The sequence below is a fragment of the Portunus trituberculatus genome, chromosome 31 (genome assembly GCF_017591435.1).
Source record: "Portunus trituberculatus isolate SZX2019 chromosome 31, ASM1759143v1, whole genome shotgun sequence".
NCBI lineage: Eukaryota > Metazoa > Arthropoda > Malacostraca > Decapoda > Portunidae > Portunus > Portunus trituberculatus.
In genome coordinates, this window is record NC_059285.1 from 1,344,122 (window position 1) to 1,364,497 (window position 20,376).

At 39.6% G+C, this 20,376-nt stretch overlaps 2 protein-coding genes across 6 annotated transcripts; both read left to right on the plus strand.

Moving 5' to 3' along the window:
* The first annotated feature begins 1,016 nt into the window (after positions 1–1,016).
* On the plus strand, positions 1,017–3,336 carry LOC123511508. 3 transcript variants are annotated; one of them, XM_045267464.1, is made up of 5 exons: positions 1,182–1,319; positions 1,622–1,799; positions 2,182–2,358; positions 2,771–2,912; positions 3,080–3,336. In XM_045267464.1, exons 2-5 carry the CDS (start codon positions 1,624–1,626, stop codon positions 3,152–3,154), a joined length of 570 nt encoding a protein of 189 aa, XP_045123399.1. In that variant the 5' UTR covers positions 1,182–1,319; positions 1,622–1,623; the 3' UTR covers positions 3,155–3,336. The 3 variants fall into 3 exon arrangements, with proteins under 3 accessions (XP_045123401.1, XP_045123399.1, XP_045123400.1); XM_045267465.1 differs by having other exon boundaries at positions 2,774–2,912; XM_045267466.1 differs by lacking the exon at positions 1,622–1,799 and having other exon boundaries at positions 1,017–1,319.
* Positions 3,337–3,696: 360 nt separating this feature from the next.
* LOC123511507 (L-threonine 3-dehydrogenase-like) lies at positions 3,697–20,333 on the plus strand. Of its 3 annotated transcripts, none has more exons than XM_045267460.1 (11): positions 3,704–3,815; positions 10,457–10,747; positions 13,386–13,506; positions 14,328–14,409; positions 15,158–15,273; positions 15,473–15,632; positions 15,764–15,871; positions 16,467–16,558; positions 17,890–18,003; positions 18,533–18,642; positions 19,369–20,333. In XM_045267460.1, the coding sequence occupies exons 3-11, from the start codon at positions 13,387–13,389 to the stop codon at positions 19,529–19,531; spliced, it is 1,065 nt and encodes a 354-aa protein (XP_045123395.1). In that variant the 5' UTR covers positions 3,704–3,815; positions 10,457–10,747; position 13,386; the 3' UTR covers positions 19,532–20,333. The 3 variants fall into 3 exon arrangements, with proteins under 3 accessions (XP_045123396.1, XP_045123395.1, XP_045123397.1); XM_045267462.1 differs by lacking the exon at positions 3,704–3,815 and adding an exon at positions 8,601–9,098; XM_045267461.1 differs by lacking the exon at positions 10,457–10,747 and having other exon boundaries at positions 3,697–3,815.
* The last annotated feature ends 43 nt before the right edge of the window (positions 20,334–20,376 follow it).

Sequence of the window (20,376 nt, forward strand, 5' to 3'; positions counted from 1 at the left end):
TGTCCCAGTATTGAAGGGGTTAACCTCAACTACGGGGCCTTTTGAAAGTACTGAAGATGCTGAGTCAATCGTGCTTCAAAATATGACCCGCGAGATACCCCCAACCTCTGCTGTTCCCTATAGTCCTGCTGTCACCCCTCTTAGCTAGTTATATTTGCCGGTGGTGTTAAAAGTTGACTTCATCGGTTCTCATATCTATCACATTCTACTGCTGTATATTCTGTTGTCACCCTTATTCTTACACAGTTCATTCTGCAAGTTACTAGGTGCCTTAAGATAGATACTTCCTTCGCCAGGCCTTCTGAATGGCAACTCCTGCAGGGGAAAACAAAACAAACGGTAAATATCTTGTACAATCTATCGTCTATGCTTAATTGATTCCTACATACTCATTTTGTCCCACTTCCCTTTCTTCTCTTCCTTGTTGCTTTTTCTCCTCTTCCTTCTTATTTCTTCTTCTCCTCCTCCTTCACCTCCTCCTCCTCGTGTTTCTTCCTCTCCTAATTCGGTTCATCATCGCCATAATGGAATCAGAGCTCATGTGAATGGCTTTATCTCCCGTTTTCTTTACTCGCTTATAAGGGGGAACTTCCTCATCCGGCTTAGAAAAGAGAGAGAGAGAGAGAGAGAGAGAGAGAGAGAGAGAGAGAGAGAGAGAGAGAGAGAGAGAGAGAGGAAATAATGAAGAGAAGAGAAGATATGAAGGAAAGAAAATTAGAGAAGAGAGGAACGAGAAGGTAAACGAAGAAACGAGAAAGGAAAAACAGATCGGAAGGAAGGGGAAAAGATACAGAAAAAAGAAATAATGAAGGAATAGAGGAGAGACGAAGAAGAAAGGAAGAGGGAGAGGAAAGAGGGAAGAAAGGAAGGGAGGGAGGAAGGGGGGCAGGAGGATATATATAAATCCTCCTCACCGACACGCCCTTCCATTACACTAGAGAACAGGTGAGTGGCGTAACATGACCTGCCCTGTTGTTACCTGCCTGAAGGTGCCCGAGGTCTGAGTCAGTGAGCCTTGTGGAGGTGTTGATTGTGGTGGCCGAGTAGTAGTAGAAGTAGTAGTAGTAGTAGTAGTAGTAGTAGTAGTAGTAGTAGTAGCAGTAATAGTTGTAGTAGTACACCACCATCACCACCACCACCACCACTACCACCACCAGCATGGCCGTGCTGGTGTCGCCGCGCTGGAGGATGGCCCACGAAGTCTCCCTCCCGACGGGGCAGCAGCAGGGAGACGGCCTTCGCTATCTGTCCGTCGTGCAACTGCTCTTCATCTCCTCCATCCCCCTCATGAACCTCACAGCGCCCTCCCACCCTGCATAGTGAGTCCGTAGTAGTGGTGGTGGTGGTGGTGGTGGTGGGTGGTGATGACAGTAGTGGTAAGATGTGTGATTGGTTTGCTCTCTCTCTCTCTCTCTCTCTCTCTCTCTCTCTCTCTCTCTCTCTCTCCATTCTTTCATTCAGCACTTCCTTCAACCTCTCCTTCTTTCATTTTTCCTTCGTTGCCTCCATCACCTTCCATTCCCTGATCTCCCCTTTACCTCTTAATTCATTCATCTCCTTCCCTCTCCTTCCTCCTATTTTCTCCTACATCAGTCTTATTCTCTCTCACCGCCTCCCCCAGCTATGGCATCCCCTGAGCCGCTTCTGTCCCGCCCCTTCTGGAAAGTGACCAACACCCTGGCGCTCCCGATTCGAAGTGACGAGGACGGCGACGGGGTTCCCTCCCTGCGCTCCATCGTCTCCCTGTCTCTCCCTGTCACCATCTTTCTCGACGTGCTACTGGGGGAGGTGGCGACGAGGTAACGAGAGAGAGAGAGAGAGAGAGAGAGAGAGAGAGAGAGAGAGAGAGAGAGAGAGAGAGGAGTGGGCTTGGATGTTATTCTGAAACACTTTTCGCGCCACATCTTCACTATATTCATAAGTTTCATAGGCAAAGTTACACGTGTTCCTATAATTTTTTTTTTCTCACGGTTCTAGTGAGGGATTAACAAGATTTCTTTACATACCTTATTCATGGGAGAAAAGCTCTTGAGAACTTCGGGTAATCATCTCTGTGACCTCTGAACATAATCGTGAGGAGAGAGTGAAGGAAAGGCAGTACTCTCTCTCTCTCTCTCTCTCTCTCTGCATTCCTTGTTTATTTTCTTATTTTTTCTTACCCTTTTCCTACGCCTCCCTCAGCACCACCAGCAGAAGTCTCGGGGAGGACCAGGCGGGGATCTTCCGAGCCCTAGAGGACTCCCTAGCTGGTGTAGGTGTGGATGGGAGGGCGTGTCTTCTCCGTCTCATCTGCCACCTACAGACCAGACCCATCGGGCAGTACACAGTAGTGGGGGAGGTGCTGATGCTACTGTTTACGTGAGCGCTGCTGTGCTAGTAGTAGTAGTAGTAGTAGTAGTAGTAGTAGTAGTAGTAGTAGTAGTAGTAGTAGTAGTAGTAGTAGTAGTAGTAGTAGTAGTAGTAGTGGAAGAAGGACGAGGAAGAGGAAAAGTTAATGAGGTTTTCAAGTGCTTTCATATGGTTCTAGCAGCTCTACTATAGTGAAAGTCATTACTTGAGGTTTACGAGTGTTGTCACGGTTCTAATGGGTGTTACTGTAATTCTGAAGTGCTTCCGTGAATCTAGCGATACTTCGAGAGGTTCTAGTGGAAATCATTGTAGTTTTCAAAAGTATTTTAATGATTGCAATAGGAAACAAGCATTCTACACCACTAGTGCACGCTAAACTCTCTCTCTCTCTCTCTCTCTCTCTCTCTCTCTCTCTACCCAGCAGACCAAAACGCGAGACCAGTGACTTCCTGAAGGAGTACCAGGAGGCTGAGATGGCGGGGCTGGACGGCGCTGACTGCTCTCTGCTCTACCCCTCCTGCCCCTTCTCACTGCCACCTTCCCTGCTGCCCGCTCTGTACGAGGTAATTGGGTGTCTGGTAGAAAGAAGAAGGTCCAAGGTAGTAGTAGTAGTAGTAGTAGTAGTAGTAGTAGCAGTAGTATGTTTCTTAGTTTTCTTTATTAACACAACCTAACCTATCTTTACCTACCTAACCTAACCTGACTTTTTTTCTCTCTCTCCCTCCCCCAGGACTCCCCAAGCGGTCCCAGCAAGTACCCCAGTCATTCTCGTGATCTCGCCCTGCCCGCCATGGTCTTCAACTGATTCATCCGGCAGGAAGAGGACCCCGTCACGTGAACCAGTCAGGGTATATTAGGGGTGAGCCATTACGCTGCTACTGGTGGTAAGGCTATGCAGTGGCCAGGGCTTGTGACGTATGCTGTCATTATTATGCTGTATTATGCTGCTACATACTTTGGTCTGAAAGTAAAAATGAGAAAATGCTATTATGGTGAGTTTGTTTGTCCTTGAGAGAGTGTGAGGTATAGAATTCTCTCTCTCTCTCTCTCTCTCTCTCTCTCTCTCTCTCTCTCTCTCTCTCTCTCTCTCTCTCTCTCAATTCTAATACCCAAAGTTTTGTGCCGCGTTATTTGTTTTATACATAAAATATATTTCTTAAGTAAACAGAACAGTTTATTTAGTGCAGAATCTGTTAAACATTTTAAGCAGATGACACAACTATGTATTTGACACACTACCAAAAGTTGTGTCGAAGAAATTAACGGCCTTGCAGCAAATACTGACCACTTCATCCGCGGCATTTTATCTTGGGACCGCGATAAGCTGAATCTTGTAACTCTGGGCCTGTCTCCCGTGACCCACCAGCGACGGACCACCACTCACCGGCCACCCGTCACCCGGCACACTCCACACTGCACCACTACTTTTGTTGCTCAACACACCTGCTGGATCTTCTCGTTTAGGGGTAAATATTCCTTTGTGTTTCCTCACAACCTTCAGCAGTAAAAGAGAGAAAAGTGTGAACATACTGCATGCTCAGGAGATAATTTGATAAAGACAGTATCAAGGCTGAAAACTGTCACACTGTTGACACAACTACTCTGAGGCTTGTTCATTTGTTATACAATGTGCGCGAAGGCCGCCACACAGGGCACGCACAACGCCGCTCGCTCACCAGTCACCACCACGCATAGACACAAATTCACGCACCCTCTCCACTAATCACGATTTGGTGATAAACTGATAACTTGTTACATTAAGAGTCGTAATATTAGAAATCTCAATAATTCCCAATAGAGTTTTACCGACAATGTAGAGCTGGCTGGCTTGTAGGTGTTTTGGAAAAGAATCGCCACAAATTTATACATGTTTTCAAGACGAACTGTATTATTATGATGAGATCTTCCACAAATATTATTATTATTATTATTATTTATTATCATTATTATTATTTTTTTTTTTTTTTTTGGGGGATGGGGGTGTATTATTGGATAGGTCTGAGACCAGGCACACACCACACACCGGGACAACAAGGTCACAACTCCTCGATTTTACATCCCGTACCTACTCACTGCTAGGTGAACAGGGCTACACGTGAAAGGAGACACACCCAAATATCTCCACCCGGCCGGGGAATCGAACCCCGGTCCTCTGGCTTGTGAAGCCAGCGCTCTAACCACTGAGCTACCGAGTGTGTGTGTATTTACCTAATTGTATTTTACCTAATTGTAACATACGGAAAAGAGCTATGCTCGTGTTGTCCCGTCTCCATATCTATTAATGTCCAGCTTTTTCTTAAAATCATGAATATTCCTTGCGTTGACCACTTCCACGTCTAAACTATTCCATGCTTCCACCCTTCTATGAGGGAAGCTATATTTTTCACATCTCTCCTATAAGTGGCCATTTTAGTTTTTTCCCATGCCCTCTCGACATTCTTCCATTCCACATACACAGATCTTCCCTATCCATTTTTCCATGCCAATCATCACTCTGTATATTGCTATCAGGTCTCCCTTTCTTCTGTTTTCCAGGGTTGGAAGTTGCATTCTTTTCAGTCTGTCTTCATAAGTCAAATCTCTTAAGTCAGGCACCATTTTCGTTGCAGCCCTCTGTACTTTCTCTAGTTTCCTTATGTGTTTCTTTAAGTTCGAGCCCACTGTATTGTTGCATATTCAAGCCTCGGTCTTATCATTGCAGTAATTATTTTCTTCATCATTTCTTCATCTAGATATACGAACGCCACTCTTATGTTCCTCAATAAGTTCAATACTTCTCCAATTATTTTGTTTATATGTCTCTCTGGCGATAGGTCATTGGTAATTGTCACCCCAAGGTCTTTTTCTTCATGACTGGTTTTATGTCTTCATTTCCTATCTTGTACATACTCCTGATTCTTCTTTCACTCTTGCCAAACTCTATTTTCTTGCATTTTGTCGTGTTGAACTCCATTTGCCATGTACAGCTCCATTTCCATATTCTGTCCAAGTCTTCCTGGAGTAGTTCGCAATCTTTGTCACATCTCACTTTTCGTAACAATTTTGCATCGTCTGCAAATAGGCTCACATAACTGGACACCCCATCCACCATGTCATTTATGTAGACTGCGAACATTACTGGTGCCAACACTGATCCCTGTGGAACTCCACTCTCCACCAATCCCCATTCTGATGGTCTGTCCTTAATTATTGTTCTCATTTCTCTTCCTACCAAAAGTCTTCCATCCATTTTAGTAAACTGCCATGCACTCCTCCTACCATTTCAAGTTTCCAGATCAGTCTCTGGTGTGGTACCTTATCAAAGGCCTTTTTTAAATCCAGATATATTCCATCAGCCCAACCATCTCTTTCCTGTATTACATCTATCACCCTCGAATAGTAACATATCAGGTTTGTCGTGCATGAACGCCCTTTCCTAAAACCAAATTGACACTCACAAAGTATGTCATTTTTCTCCAAGAAGTCTGTCCATCTAGTCTTCACCACCCTCTCACACATCTTAGCTACCACACTTGTAAGTGACACTGGTCTATAGTTCAATGGGTCTCTCTTGTTACCTGATTTATAGATTGGGACAATGTTAGCTCTTTTCCAGTCTTGGGGCACTACACCTTCCCTTAATGAGGCATCAATTACTTCACAAACTTTTTCTGCCAATTGCTCCCTGCATTCTCTTAAAATCCATCCTGATACCCCATCAGGTCCCACAGCTTTTCTCACTTCTAAACTCCCCATCATGTTCTTGATCTCCTCCACAGTTACTTGAAACTCCTTCATAATCCCTTTCTGTTCCATTACCAGTGGTTTGTCAAAAGCAGTCTCCTTTGTGAATACCTTCCGAAAGCATCCATTCATAGCCTCTGCCATTTCCTGGGATCTTCACTGTATACTCCATTTACTTCTAAACTTTCAATACTTTCTATTTTTGATGTTGTTGTTCACATGTCTGTAAAAAGCCTTGGTTGGTCTTTACATTTATCAATTATATCCTTTTCTTGTTTCTTTCTTTCTTCTCTTCTAATCAACACATATTCATTTCTTGCTCTTTTGTAACTTTCCCACTGCTTAATCCGTCTTTTCCTTCTCCACCTCTTCCATGCATCCTCTTTTCTTGTTCTAGCCTTTTCACATCTATCGTTAAACCAGTCCTGCTTTCCAACTTCTATGTTGTCTTATTGGTACAAATTTTTCTCACCTTCTTTGTATATTTTTATAAATTCCTTCCACTTTTCATTTGCTCCTTAGCACTCTTGAATTTCATCCAATTTGTCTCTTGAAAGAATTTCTTTAGGTTTCCAAAATCTGTCTTGGCATAATTCCATCTTCCCACTTTATATTCTTCATTTCTTCTAGATTTCTCTTCGTCTATCACCTTGAACTCCAAAACTGCATGATCACTCTTTGCTAAAGGGCACTCCACCCTCATCTCCTCAATGACCATTGGCTCTGTACTAAAGACCAAGTCCAGTCTTGACGATGCTCCTCTCCTCCAAACCTAGTATCTTCTTTGACCCACTGAGTTAACACATTTTCCATTGCCAGTGTCAATAGTGTATTTCCCCATGTTGTCTCTGATCCTTCCATTGACCAGTCCTCCCAACACACCTCTTTACAATTAAAATCTCCCATCATTATAGTTCGTTCACAGCCACCCAACATTTCTTCCAGACATGTTCCTGTATCACTTATCATTTCTTCATATTCCTGTACTGACCATGCATTTGTCTTAGGTGGTACGTACACCACTATGTAGTGCCTCTTTTTCCTTCATTAGTTTCTGCTCTGATCTTTAGCACTTCTGCCTTTCCCATACCTTTTTTCACTTGATCCACCTTTATATCTTTTTTAACCAGCAACATCACTCCTCCTCCCATCTTACCTACTCTATTTCTTTTCCAAACGTTATATTTCCTTCTCCAACCTTCATCAGGTCTTCTCCTCTCTCAGTTTTGTTTCAGTAAGACCCACAATATCTGGGTTCTTGTCCCTCAAGTAATCGTTGAGTTCTAAAATCCCCGATATCACTCCATTTATGTTGGAATACATTACATTTCGCTCATATGTAAGTTTCTTTAGTCCTTTCTTGCTGTACTTTTCTGGGTTATGAACCACTTCCTCAGTCTCATATCCAAGATTCTCCAGAAAACTCTTTCTTCTCTCTTCTGTCCTCTCTTCATTTTTTTCAAAGCCTCCTTTCTCAACTCATTTAACATTTCTCTTCCTTTTCACCGAGATCTCTTCTCAACCAAATCTTCCTTGTTGTTTCCTGCTGGGCTAGCCTCCATGACTTCTCCACCAATTCATCTACATCCTTTTGTGACTTAAGTTTGATTCTTATTGGCCTCATACCTTCTCTTGTGAACTTTCCAATTCTATGGAAGTCCTCTATTTCTTGTACTAGGTCTTTTCCTCCTCCTGCACCACATTAATGATATTATTTATCACCTTTTTATGTTTTTCTCTCTCCATTTTACTCGGTGTCTTATCCTCCTCCACACCAAATATCACCACACATCTCTTTTTGTCTACAGTTTCCTCACCAATGTCTCATTTGACTTAATAACCTTCACCACTTTCTCAGCTATCTTCTCTTCTATGATCTGTTGATCTATAATTTCAGCAAGGCCCAAAGTTTTCTCCCTGACTCTTTGATTTCCTTTTCCAGACTTGCAACTTTGTAATTTACCTCCTTTCTTTCCACTTCCTGACTTTTTTCCATTCAGCCTGCTTCTCCATCACTTTTCCTAGAGATTCTCCACATTTTTCGCAATTCACTTTAATTAGCTTAACTTCCTCTTTCAGTGCTGCATTTTCCTTCTTCATATCGGCACAGTCTCTTTTACATTGTCATAACTCGTTTCCAGGCCCTCATACTTTTCAAACAGTTTTTCAATTTTACCTTCTAACTCCAGAATTTTCTTCACATAAGCGCTCTTCTCCATTATTCCTTGAAACCCTGTGAAGTCTGATTCCTCTTTCGAGTTCACGGCCGCCATGTTGCGCAGACGTAAACAAACCAGCTGATGGCTCAAACGCAGGCTACAGTTTATATTTACCTTCACTGGACATTATTTTGCTAATCAACAGTTAACATGACTATATGGAGACGGGACAAACATTACCAGCTCCTTTCCCACCTTGGTTACTCTTAGGTAACTGTAGAATTATAGATGATTGCTCTGGAGCTCAGCGACCACCTCCGCCATCGACGATGTCCCGTGTGTGTGTGTGTGTGTAAAACCTGTAAAGAGATTAAAATAGAAATCAACAAAAGGCGAAAGAGAAGATAAAAGAACCAAAAGGAGAGAAATGAACACTCCCAAGAAAATTCCAAGGTGTCTAATTAGTCTTAACACACGTGCAAGTGCCTCCACCACAGCCACTTCTACTCACTACTGCTACTGCTACTAACCCGTACTTATAAAAGATTCCCAGAAAAAAAATTTGGCCTAGAACACATTTTGCGTAAGAAAAATTTGGACTATCTACAAAAGCTTTTGCGTCCTAGAAATTTGCCCAAGTAAAAAAGTTCTTAGGTCAAGTTCCTACGACTGAAAAACATGGCGCACCGACAAGACAGCCGGCGCCGACTGAAGACTTTTCGACCTCGGAAAGACATGTTTGGTGATTGTAGCGATGAAGAACCCGTCCAGAGGAATATATCGCCTGGATAGTGCTGGGATAATTTTTGTGACGGACTTGGTACGAGATGACCCCCTCACACCTGAGATGGTGATTATTTTACTCAGGTGAGTGGTATTTGTGTTGTATATATGTATTGTGGAGCTGGAAAGCATAAATATTGATAAACACTCACAATGTTTTTTTTTTTTTTTTCAAATGTGTGAAATGGGTAAAAGGAATTAGACTAGTATGAGAAACCAATCAGGTTGTAGAAATAAGTAAGCAGGACAGAACACGTGACAGTGGGTATAAGCTTGAAAAACTTTGGTATGCAGGACATGTAGGTAAATATTCACTCTCTAACTGAGTGGTGAATAGTCTGAGTAAACATGTAGCAGTAATTGGTGATACAATAAAGTAGCTTTAAAAGACTGTTGGAGGAGAGTATGAATATGGATGGCAGGTGGGATAGAAAAATATTAGATTATTTCAAGAGTGGTGAAAAGGAGCTGCCTTAATCACTCTGTTTCTTGCTGTCTCCTCAAATCCTATGTGAAAATGTTCTAGTTATTAAGAATTTGTTGGGCACTCTCACTACATCCATGGCTTCCCTCTTCAGGAAACCTGTTGAAGTTGCCAAGCCAAGTATACACATGCGGCAGTGCTGCAGTGTTTACCGTAGATATATATATATATATATATATATATATATATATATATATATATATATATATATATATATATATATATATATATATATATATATATACTCATAAGAAGTGTACTGAAGAAAATAATATGATGTCATCTCTATTTTCAGCAAATAATGAAATGTGATCTAACGTAACCTAACCTAACCAAAACTAACCTAACACAGGTAATGGAATGAGCTGAAAATTGACATATAGGTTAGGTTAGATCTGCTTCAGTGCAATACAATAAAGCATTTTGTAAACAGAAGAGGTACAGGGTAACTGATACAGGACTCTCAGAATGCCAGTGTAGCATGGGCTGGTGTGATTCATATTTTTTTTTGTGCATAGATCAGTTCTAGTACTTTGTTACTGGGTACATATATTTTTTTCATAAACTTGTAGCATCATAATCATCTGCAGGGTTTCTCAGTGCTAGCTAAAATTAACTATATTGCATTAAGAGAAGTCAGTCAGCTGCATGTTCTTTTCATTTCATATATACCGTGAGTGTAGAAGCTCATGGAAGGAAGGAAAATGTACCACACAATGGGTTTAGAAACTCAATGTATGAAAAAAAGTATAAAAAATTGTTTCAATGAAATAAGCTACATAAGACAAAAAGAGACTCACCAATATACTATATGTGTAGTTTCACAAGGCTGCACCATTTTCATTGTAGTATATAAGACATGTACTGCCAGTTATTCTACTGCTGCTCTTTATTATTTGACCATCCTTTTATTCTTCTCATTAATTGTTTTTTGCTAATACTATACCATTAATTTCAGAGCTCACAGCAAGATAAGAAATGTTTTTGAAAAAGGAATTAGTCATCTAAAGCAACGCTTCCATGTTTTGAATGATGAGATCAGAGTGAGTCCCCCTCTCAAAGTCTGTCAGATTGTGTGTGTCTGTGCATTACTGCACAATATTTGCAAGGATAGACACATGCAGATGCCTTACACTTAAGAGGATGACGTGGACAATGATGTTGACAGTGATGACATCAATGTTCCATTACCAGACATACCAGGAGTTGGACTTGCTTTCAGAGAGCAGTTGTCTTCTACACACTTCAGGTATGTAACATTGTTTTAAATTAATAGACCTGTGACACCACCAAAAATAATCCTGACTCCTTCCAATACATTATTGAATATAGTAAAAGTTTATAATTGACAAAATCATATCACCTTTTTTTCCAGTTCTAGTTACACAGTATCACACACACGGATTGGTACTAATTTTTTTTTTTTTTTTTTTTTTTTTTTTTTTTTTTTATAGTCCTTGGTCATGTTCAGTATGTAATGGGGAAAAAAAATAAACATACACACACACAAACCTCCTTAGTAGTAGCTCTATTTTTACTACTACTACTACTACTACTACTACTACTACTACTACTACTACTACTACTACTACTACTACTACTACTACTACTGGTGCGTGTGTGTTTTTTTTTTTTTTTTTTTATATATATATATATATATATATATATATATATATATATATATATATATATATATATATATATATATATATATATATATATATATATATATATAACATAAAAGGAATCTGCAAGAGTTTGTCAGGCCTACTTGTGGCAGTCCCTGTATGAGAAAAGCTACCTAATTCCATCTATCATTCCCATCCATGATATATATATATATATATATATATATATATATATATATATATATATATATATATATATATATATATATATATATATATATATATATATTCATAAACTTAACCTGATCTTCAACTGTGAGTTAAGCATGGTGATGAAAAGTACTGAATTTGTATGAGCCCTCCACACTTTCATAGAAAGTCTGCATCACAAAGCTTTGTGTTACTTGTGCGCTGATGTCGGACGTGAGACATTAAGACTACACTGCTTCCGGCAGTGCTGCAGTACAGCAGTACTGTATCATAATATTGTGTGTTAATTTCATGTTCCAGTCATACTGGTAAGGGGCTTCCATCTCCTCCCTCAGCCTTTTATTCAACACTTATTCCAGCAGCTTCATAGTGTGTGATGTTAACTTAATTCCTTTACAATTATTACAGCTCTGGATGTCTCCCTTTTCTCTGAAAATGGGCACCATTAAACTGTCTGTCCATTCATTAGGATAATCTCTTCTTTCATCATCTGTCAGCAACTTTATCCTTTCTTCGCAGAATCTCTTCCATACCGCTGCAGGAATCTGGTCTAGCCTTACTCCCTTTCCACTTTTCATCTTCAACGCTTTCCTGACTTCCACCTCACTAATAGGATCTTGCTTTCCCTCCAATCCCACTCTTTGTATTCTTGGGTTTTCCTGATTTAGAAGTTCTTGGTAGTAATCCTTCCACTGCCTCCTGATCTTACCAGGATAAGCACTCTTCCATTTTCGTCCATGATTTGACTTATTGATGATAAGTCGTTTGTTGATCTATTCCTTTCTTTCACTACATTAAAGATTCTCTTCTGGCCTTCCTTTGTTTGTAAGTCCTCATACATATCCTACAGTGCTGCTGTTCACACCTACAGTACTGCTCTCTCGCCTCGCCTCATTATTTGCATCTTTCAACATAGCTTTATACACATCTGTCTTTCTTTGTCACAAGCTTTCTTCACTTTCTTTTCTTTTCTATCTTTTCTTTGTAGTTTGGGGACCACCACCAAGACCGCTGTTTCTCAGCTGTTTTCCAGATGACTTTCCAAGAGACTTCCTCTGCCATACTCCTGATCACATATCTGTTCCTTTTCCACCATTGACCCACATCCTCTGTCTTTTCTATCCTTTATATTGCTTCTTGAACTCCTGCCACACCACCTCATCCTTGAGTTTCCACCACGTGATCCTAGATTCTCTCCTCTTGACTATGGTCCTTTGTGTCTTCACAACCAGATTTGCCATGAATGGCCTGTGCTGCACCCCCACACTCTCCCTATAGGACATTACAGTCTACTACATCTCAGATTTTGTCTCTTTGGTACAGGAGGAAGTCAATTTGACTGGAGGTTTGAGAATTAATGCTTTTATGTTGTTACAAAAGTGTTTGTGTACATGTTGCCTACGGCCTTTGATTCTTTTTTTCTGTTTTCTTATTGTTTTTACCAATAGGACTGGCATCCTGTATGTTTTTGTTTTGGAGAATGAATAAAATAAAGGATCATGCAGCATTGCATTTCACTTCATTTTATCCTTTTAGTAACACAATGTTTACAAAATTAGGGGTGCTGGACTGCCTACACCTCACTACAAGAGTGCTGAGGTTGGAAAAGGTTAAGAAATGCTGGCATAGAATAATATTTGTGTCCAGGATCATTCTCACTAGTGACTCATTAGGTGGAGACTGGTTCATGTTCTCCCAACTGTGTTTTGAAATGAAAATGATGATGACCTCTCACTTATCATATATTTTCCATATACTTTTTTTTCACTCTTGTCAAATAACTTACAGTACACAGGAACACCATTTGTAAGAATATCAAACTTGACCGTGCCATAAACCTGTCGCTTATATCTAGTGTTTCTTGTTGCTAGATCTGAAGAAAGGTGCAGATTCTTCAGTTACTGTTAAAAATTAAGGTACTCAGTGACATTTATAACTACCATATGTAAGTAAAGCTACAAGGACTTCAGTTTGTTTCTCTTCTTGGGAGCATCTATACTTACTATTAATAGGTATTGTATAATAGTAACATGAATCTGTTCCCTTCAGGATGGCTCTACCTACTGAAATGACCTGCTTGGTGAAGGAGGAGCCAGAAGAGGGGTATGAACTAGTGAGGCGCCCTGTACCCTCACCAGGCCCTGGGGACGCCATCATCAAGGTGGACAGAGTAAGTCACTACTGACATCTGTATTCCAGTAGTATACACTTATCTCATCACTTTCCTTAATGCCATCACTAAACACATTACTTTTTTTACTCAAGGATGCACTAGTCTGTCACTTTCACTGTTATCTCAACACACACTTATAATATAGAATCCACTCTTTATCTCGTCAATCCCTCGTCATGCTTTGTAGTTGAGAAATTGCCATCAGTTTAATGACCTATGATGAAGCTAAATCTAACTTAACCCTCTGATGGAAACACTAATGTTATTTAATTATTATTCAATTATTATGACTTTCCACATCACATGATTCATCAGAAATTCTCAGTCCACTGTCTTTTAAAGATCTTTTCACCTCTCAGTAATGTTAATGAGAGATACATATATGGTGATCATGTGTATGTCAATAGAAGTATATATATATATATATATATATATATATATATATATATATATATATATATATATATATATATATATATATATATATATATATATAGTATGTACTAGAATAAATTTATGATAAAAGAATAATGAAGAATGATAATGATTAAATTGTACATGTTCCTAAATTAAGCAACTTTTAAAACCTGCTCCCGTATGTATTCCCTCAGAAAGAGAATGGATATAATATTTAGATTTCTTTGAGGAAATTATGATGTTCTTTGAATGAGAGAAGTAGATTCAAGCAACACATCCAAATCCTGTCAGTTCAGCATGTATATCGACATACACAAGGCAGTCTTCAATCTAGGAGTGCAAGATTAATATTGACCTTGATTTGTCCCAGCACAGATGTTGTCTGATGGTGTGTCTTGCAGGTTGGAATTTGTGGCTCTGACATCAATCTGTGGAAATGGAATGATATGGCACAGGTCATTGCCACACTGCCTTTCATTCCTGGTAGGTAACTAGTGGCTGTGCATTACAAGAGCTGGACACATTTGAGAGCAGTGTGATTAGTATGGGGTGTGATTGAGAAGCATAGCAAAGGTTCCCTACATAGTGATGTCATACAGTATATTACAAAAATAATAATAAGTAATTGACAAGTGAAGCAATATCTAATAAGTACCTTAAACTTCTTCACTGGACAAAAGTTGGAATATATAAATGGAATAGACTTGTTAAGCTTTAAGAGAATGTTTGACAAATTTATGCATGAGGATAAGTAGGAATAAGTAAGTTATCTTTCATACATGTGTAGTCCTGCTGATTTATCAAAGCTTCTCTTACTTTCCTGTTCTTATGTTTCAAATACTGAAAACTACAAGAAAAGAAAACTAAAAGAGAATAATTTGCACTGGAGAAAAAAGATTGTGGTACATATTATAAAGACTAAGTCCTGACCTGTGTTAACATGGTCACCAACATCGCATTTAGAGCCAAGATAGATAGAGATTGTGTGCCTGTATAGCTTTATGACTGCATGTGTTTCTTGTATCTCCTGTTGCCTTACAGCTTGGCAATTTTCCAGCCACTAAGAGATCTTGTTGATGGTTGTGTGGAGAGCATAACATATTTCTCTCTCTCTCTCTCTCTCTCTCTCTCTCTCTCTCTCTCTCTCTCTCTCTCTCTCTCTCTCTCTCTCTCTCTCTCTCTCTCTCTCTCTCTCTCTCTCTCTCTCTCTCTCTCTCTCTCTCTCCCACAGGACATGAAGCCACTGGGGAAGTAGTGGCAGTGGGCACAGGCGTGAGTGAGGTCAAGATTGGTCAACGTGTGGCAGTTGAGAACCATTTCTATTGTGGGCAGTGTTACCAATGCAAGGTAAGGAACTCTTGACAATCTAAATGTTAACCCCAAACCACAACTGAAAATCAAAACAACTCATTGCTCATCTGGTTGTGTTTGTGTTCATTATGTAATCTATAGTGTATATGTTCTTGCTCTTCATCCAGGTACGTTCTTATGCTATGATTATGTGTCTATATATAGTGTGCCTCTTCTCACCTTGGGAATGTTGCAGGAAGGCCGTGGGGACATTTGCCAGCGTATGGACCAGTATGGGCATGGAAGAGGCACAATGCATGGAGGTTGTGGACAGTATTCCCTAGTGCCAGCCCGCTACTGCTATGCCCTCACAGCACCACTCACGCCAGACCAGGCTGTCCTGCTTGAGCCTATGGGTATGTAGTACCTCATTTTTGTATAGCATGTTGATATTGATTCATGAAAATGCTTTCACCAAAATCAGTCTGTTCAGTAATATTCCATTGCATTATAATGGTTATAATACAGTTGCCTTGCCCCTTGCCAGGAGTGGCTCACAATGCATTGGAGGCTATCAGTGTGGCAGGCGAGGATGTGCTGGTGTTGGGCTGTGGACCTGTGGGCTTGTTTGCTATTGCCATTGCCAAGGCACTGGGTAAGTGGAGACCTTCACCCAGTGCACTATCAGTTTGCAAGTGTGTATCTGTATCATGCAGTAGACCTTGATATATTTATATTTTGTAATGCTTATGATTTGGTTATACACATATGTATTTAAAACAGTAAATTATAATACTATTGCAAAAAAATCTAAAATCCTTGAGGTGCTTTTGTTCAATATTGGCATTTTCTATGCAACACCTGAAAGTGGTTTGGTCACAGAATGAATGTCAAAAAAAAGGAAATAACTAAGGTGGTGCAGGAAGTGGTTAAGCCAGATACGGGGTATGTAAAAGAACATTACCCAATCAAAGGAAGGATAGATAGAGTGCTGCACTACATGAAGGAAAGAGTTGTGAGAAGAAGGACACAATTAGAGCATGCAAGAAGGAAATGTGAATTTGAGGAAAATAAGACATCACTGGTGGTGGTGGTGGTGGTGGTTGTGATGATGATGGTGGTGATTGTGGTTGTGGTGATAGTGATTATGATGAATTGAGATTAAATTTTTCATTGCTTGAATTTTATTATTATATAATAAATGGCAGTTATAGTTTTCAAGTATTTTTCACAGTGTGTGTGTGTTTCAGGGGCTCGGGCAGTGTATGGTATGGACCAAGTGAGTGGCAAGCTGGAGCTGGCCCGGACGATGGGTGCGTCACGAGTCATCCACACAGGGAAGGTGAGTGGCATCAGGGTGTCTTGTATGTTCAAATCATCAAGTCATTTCAAAATAGTGATTGAATGTGATATTTCTATACTCTAAAATCTTTACAGAATTTTGTAAAATAATTAAGGCTTATATGTAACTTTAGATGGCCTTATCAAATCAATTGGCTATCATTCCTCAGCTGTGTAGCATACATGTCAACCAACACATAACTCTTCTTTCAAAGTTTGCTCATCTTTTTTTTTTTTTTTTTTTTTTTTTTTTTTTTCGTAGGGAAGAGGGCCAGCCAAGGGCAAAAAAAAAAAGTTAGAAAAAAGCCCACTTGAGCGCCGGCTCTCTAAAGAGTACAAAAAGTGCCAAAACCGTTAGCCAGAATTAGGGGAGCAAATGCCTTGATACCTCCCTCTTAAAAGACAAGTTGTAGGAATTTGGAAATACAGATGCAGGGAGGGAGTTCCAGAGTTTACCAGTGAAAGGGATGAATGATTGAGCGTACTGGTTAACTCTTGCATTAGAGAGTTGGACAGAATAGGGATGAGAGGAAGAAGAAAGCCTTGTGCAGCGTGGCCGCAAGAGGAGGGGAGGCATGCAGTTAGCAAGATCAGTATAACAGTTACCATGAAAATAGCGATAAAATATAGAAAGGGATGCAACATTTCGGCGGTGAGAAAGAGACTGAAGACAGTTAGTCAGAGGAGGGGAGTTGATGAGACGAAGAGCTTTTGATTCCACCCTATCAAGCAAAGCTGTGTGACTAGAACCCCCCCCAAACATGCGAAGAGTACTCCATACAGTGATCAGGACAGAATCATGAACCAAAGCATGTCCTGGGCATGAGGCACTGTACCTTAGTACCTTAAGGTCCAGTTGGTTAAGTCTTAGTTATGTCCTCCCTGCCAGAGATTGAGTCCTGATCTTGCAGGCTGGAAGAACAAACCTAAATTGACTGGACTATAAGTTGCATCACAGCCAGTCCTATTTCTGCTTGTATTTCTGTGTCCTGTCCTCTCATTACATTTGCATATCACCATACTCAAAGATCATGTGGATAAAGGTGATTACTTTCCTATGAGCATGGATTATACCTTGTTGCCACAATAAAACCTCACTTCACATTGTAGTAATGCTAAATTCTGACAAGTATGCAGATGGTATAATGTGATGCTACACCCATCACATTCCAAGAATTGATCACCTCTCCACATTCCTGGATACATGAAATATTTTATCTAGAGACCAAAAACAGTCGATCTGTGCTACACTGTAAAAAGAAAAAAGATAATATGAATTGTATTTAGAAAAAAAAAGTGTGTATTGTGTAAACATAATATTTTGTTATGCAGGAAAATGTGACGGAAGTCATTCAAGCACTGACCGCAGGTAATGGAATAGGTCGTATAGTGGAGGCCAGCGGGGCAGCCTCCCTGCTCAATGCCTCCTTCTCCTGGCTGAGGAAGGTGAGCACTGCTGGGCTTGTTGCTGTTCTGTACATTTATTTTCTTGGTTCTTTTTCCACTCTTCAAAGTTACACTGTCATTGTCTTTAAGGTAGATTTGGTTGATTTAGCCACTAAAATTGAGTTCAAACATAATAACTTTTCTATTTGATGTCATCAATTTATTCATTTTTATTTATGATTGATGGGCAATTGAAGAGGCAATAGTACTGTTTCACTGCAGGGATAGAAATGCAGAGGAAATCTTTAATCCTCTTTCCCAATTCCTTTTACTTGTTGATTTTCATATCAAAGGAACTACGGTCATGGTGTATTCTTCAAACTTTGCCACAAATGATACGCTCGTCATGTCTTCCTAATAATATAAAAACACTATGCCACTGCTATCAAAACCACCAACTCTTGCTGACTAACCATCATGTAAATTCTTGAAATCATCTCTTTTAGCAGATGAAGTTTTCCATTATTTATCTATCCTGGATTGAACAAAAATTTGGTTGAGATTTATAATTAGTTTTGCCATTTTTCAGGGTGGGCAGATGGCACTCATTGGCTTACCCAAGGCACCCCTTCATGTGGAGAATGTAACAACTGATGTATTGTTTAAGTCTCTCACTCTCAAGACTGTCCATGGCCGCAGGTAAGTGTTGTTTTGTGGTATGTGTGTCTTAGCACATACTTTTGACTGTTGTTTTAATAATATTAATAGGTAATGTGTGACTTTACTGTAATACTTGTTCCTTTTAATATATTCACTTTCCATCAAATCTGTTCATAGGATGCTGGTGACCTGCAATGAACATATCACCTGCACAAATGTAAACATTATACAAAACCTGCACTGATTTGATATTTATGCATATATTTTACTGGACATTGATTTTCAGTGGTTAAATAAGTGATATGTGATATTCTTTTATGATAAGTCTTATCATGGCATGGCAAGGAAAACTTCTCAGAGCACAAGAAAAAAAAAAAAAGAAAATTGCTATATATGACAGACCAAAGTGTATTGACTGTCTTAGATAAGGATGACTAAGAACACAAGACTTAAAGATGGCCTGAAAATATCAGTGGTGCAGTGTATAAGAGAAATGGGTAAGAAGAGAATGAGAGGATTAGAGCATACAAGGGAGCAAGCTCTTGGGAATATGAGAGAGAGAGAGAGAGAGAGAGAGAGAGAGAGAGAGAGAGAGAGAGAAAATGAGATGGGGATTCTGACCTATATCTAAGCAAGGTGCTCCAACTACACAAAAAAAGTTAATTATTTACCACATTTCACTCAATCATTTTCAGTCAATATCTTCCACCAACACAGCAGTTAGTATCCATCTAGTCTTTATCTACCATTCTTCTCCCTCTACAGGATTTTCCACACCTGGGCAGAGTGTGAGAGACTCCTGGTAGAAGGCAAGGTGGACATTACCCCTGTGGTTTCTCATCACCTTCCCATTAGTCAGTACCGTCGTGCCTTTGACCTCCTTACATCTGGCAGTGCTTCCAAGATTCTTCTTGACCCTCAAAACTGATTATCCACCAGTTGCTCTGCTTCGTAAAGGCATGTCTAAATTACCAGACATTCCCACCAGACAACAAATGCATATACAGCCAAAAAAAAGTTTGTTGGAATAATGTTAACAGCATTCAGAAGTTGAAGTGATTGCTTTAAGAAACACTGATAAAGGAGTGGTAAAGGAGGCAACCATGCATGAGGTCTGGATGAATAGCTTAACATAGGTAGTAACAAAAGAACAGAGGCAATTGTTGAGGTTTTTTTTTTTTTTTTTTTTTTTTTTTTTTTTTGAGAAAGACTTTTAATATTTTGCTATACCTGTCATAATTAACAGATAACAATTATATAATTAAATATATTTCAAAGATTTTTAAAATTTTATCAACTTTCAAAAGCCTCAATTTTTTTATGTAGTGACGCATTCCTTGATAATGCCTCGTTGCCAACTCTGCATCATGAAAAGATGTATTTGCTTTAATCTTTAGGTAAATTACCAGTTTGGCTTTTGAGTAACCTTAGGGTAGTGCCTTTATCACACTCCTTATCTTGAATACTACAGCTGCTCAAACACCACAGAACTTTTCAAGCTATTCTCCTGCAATACTTAACACAATACAAATGACTGAATTGGATTTCAAGCACTGTCAGTAAAATAGAAAACATCATCCTAATACAGTTTGACACATACAGTTTCCACCTGGAGAACTCTCTAGGGTCTTAAGGTTGTCTGTGCCTAATGTCTGTCTAATGTCTATCTCAAATTTTTATTGTAAAAATGTTTGATGATTTAACTAAGGAATCATGAGAATAAAATTTTACCTGATTTTTCTTATCCTTTGCTTGTTTACTGCATCAGTGATG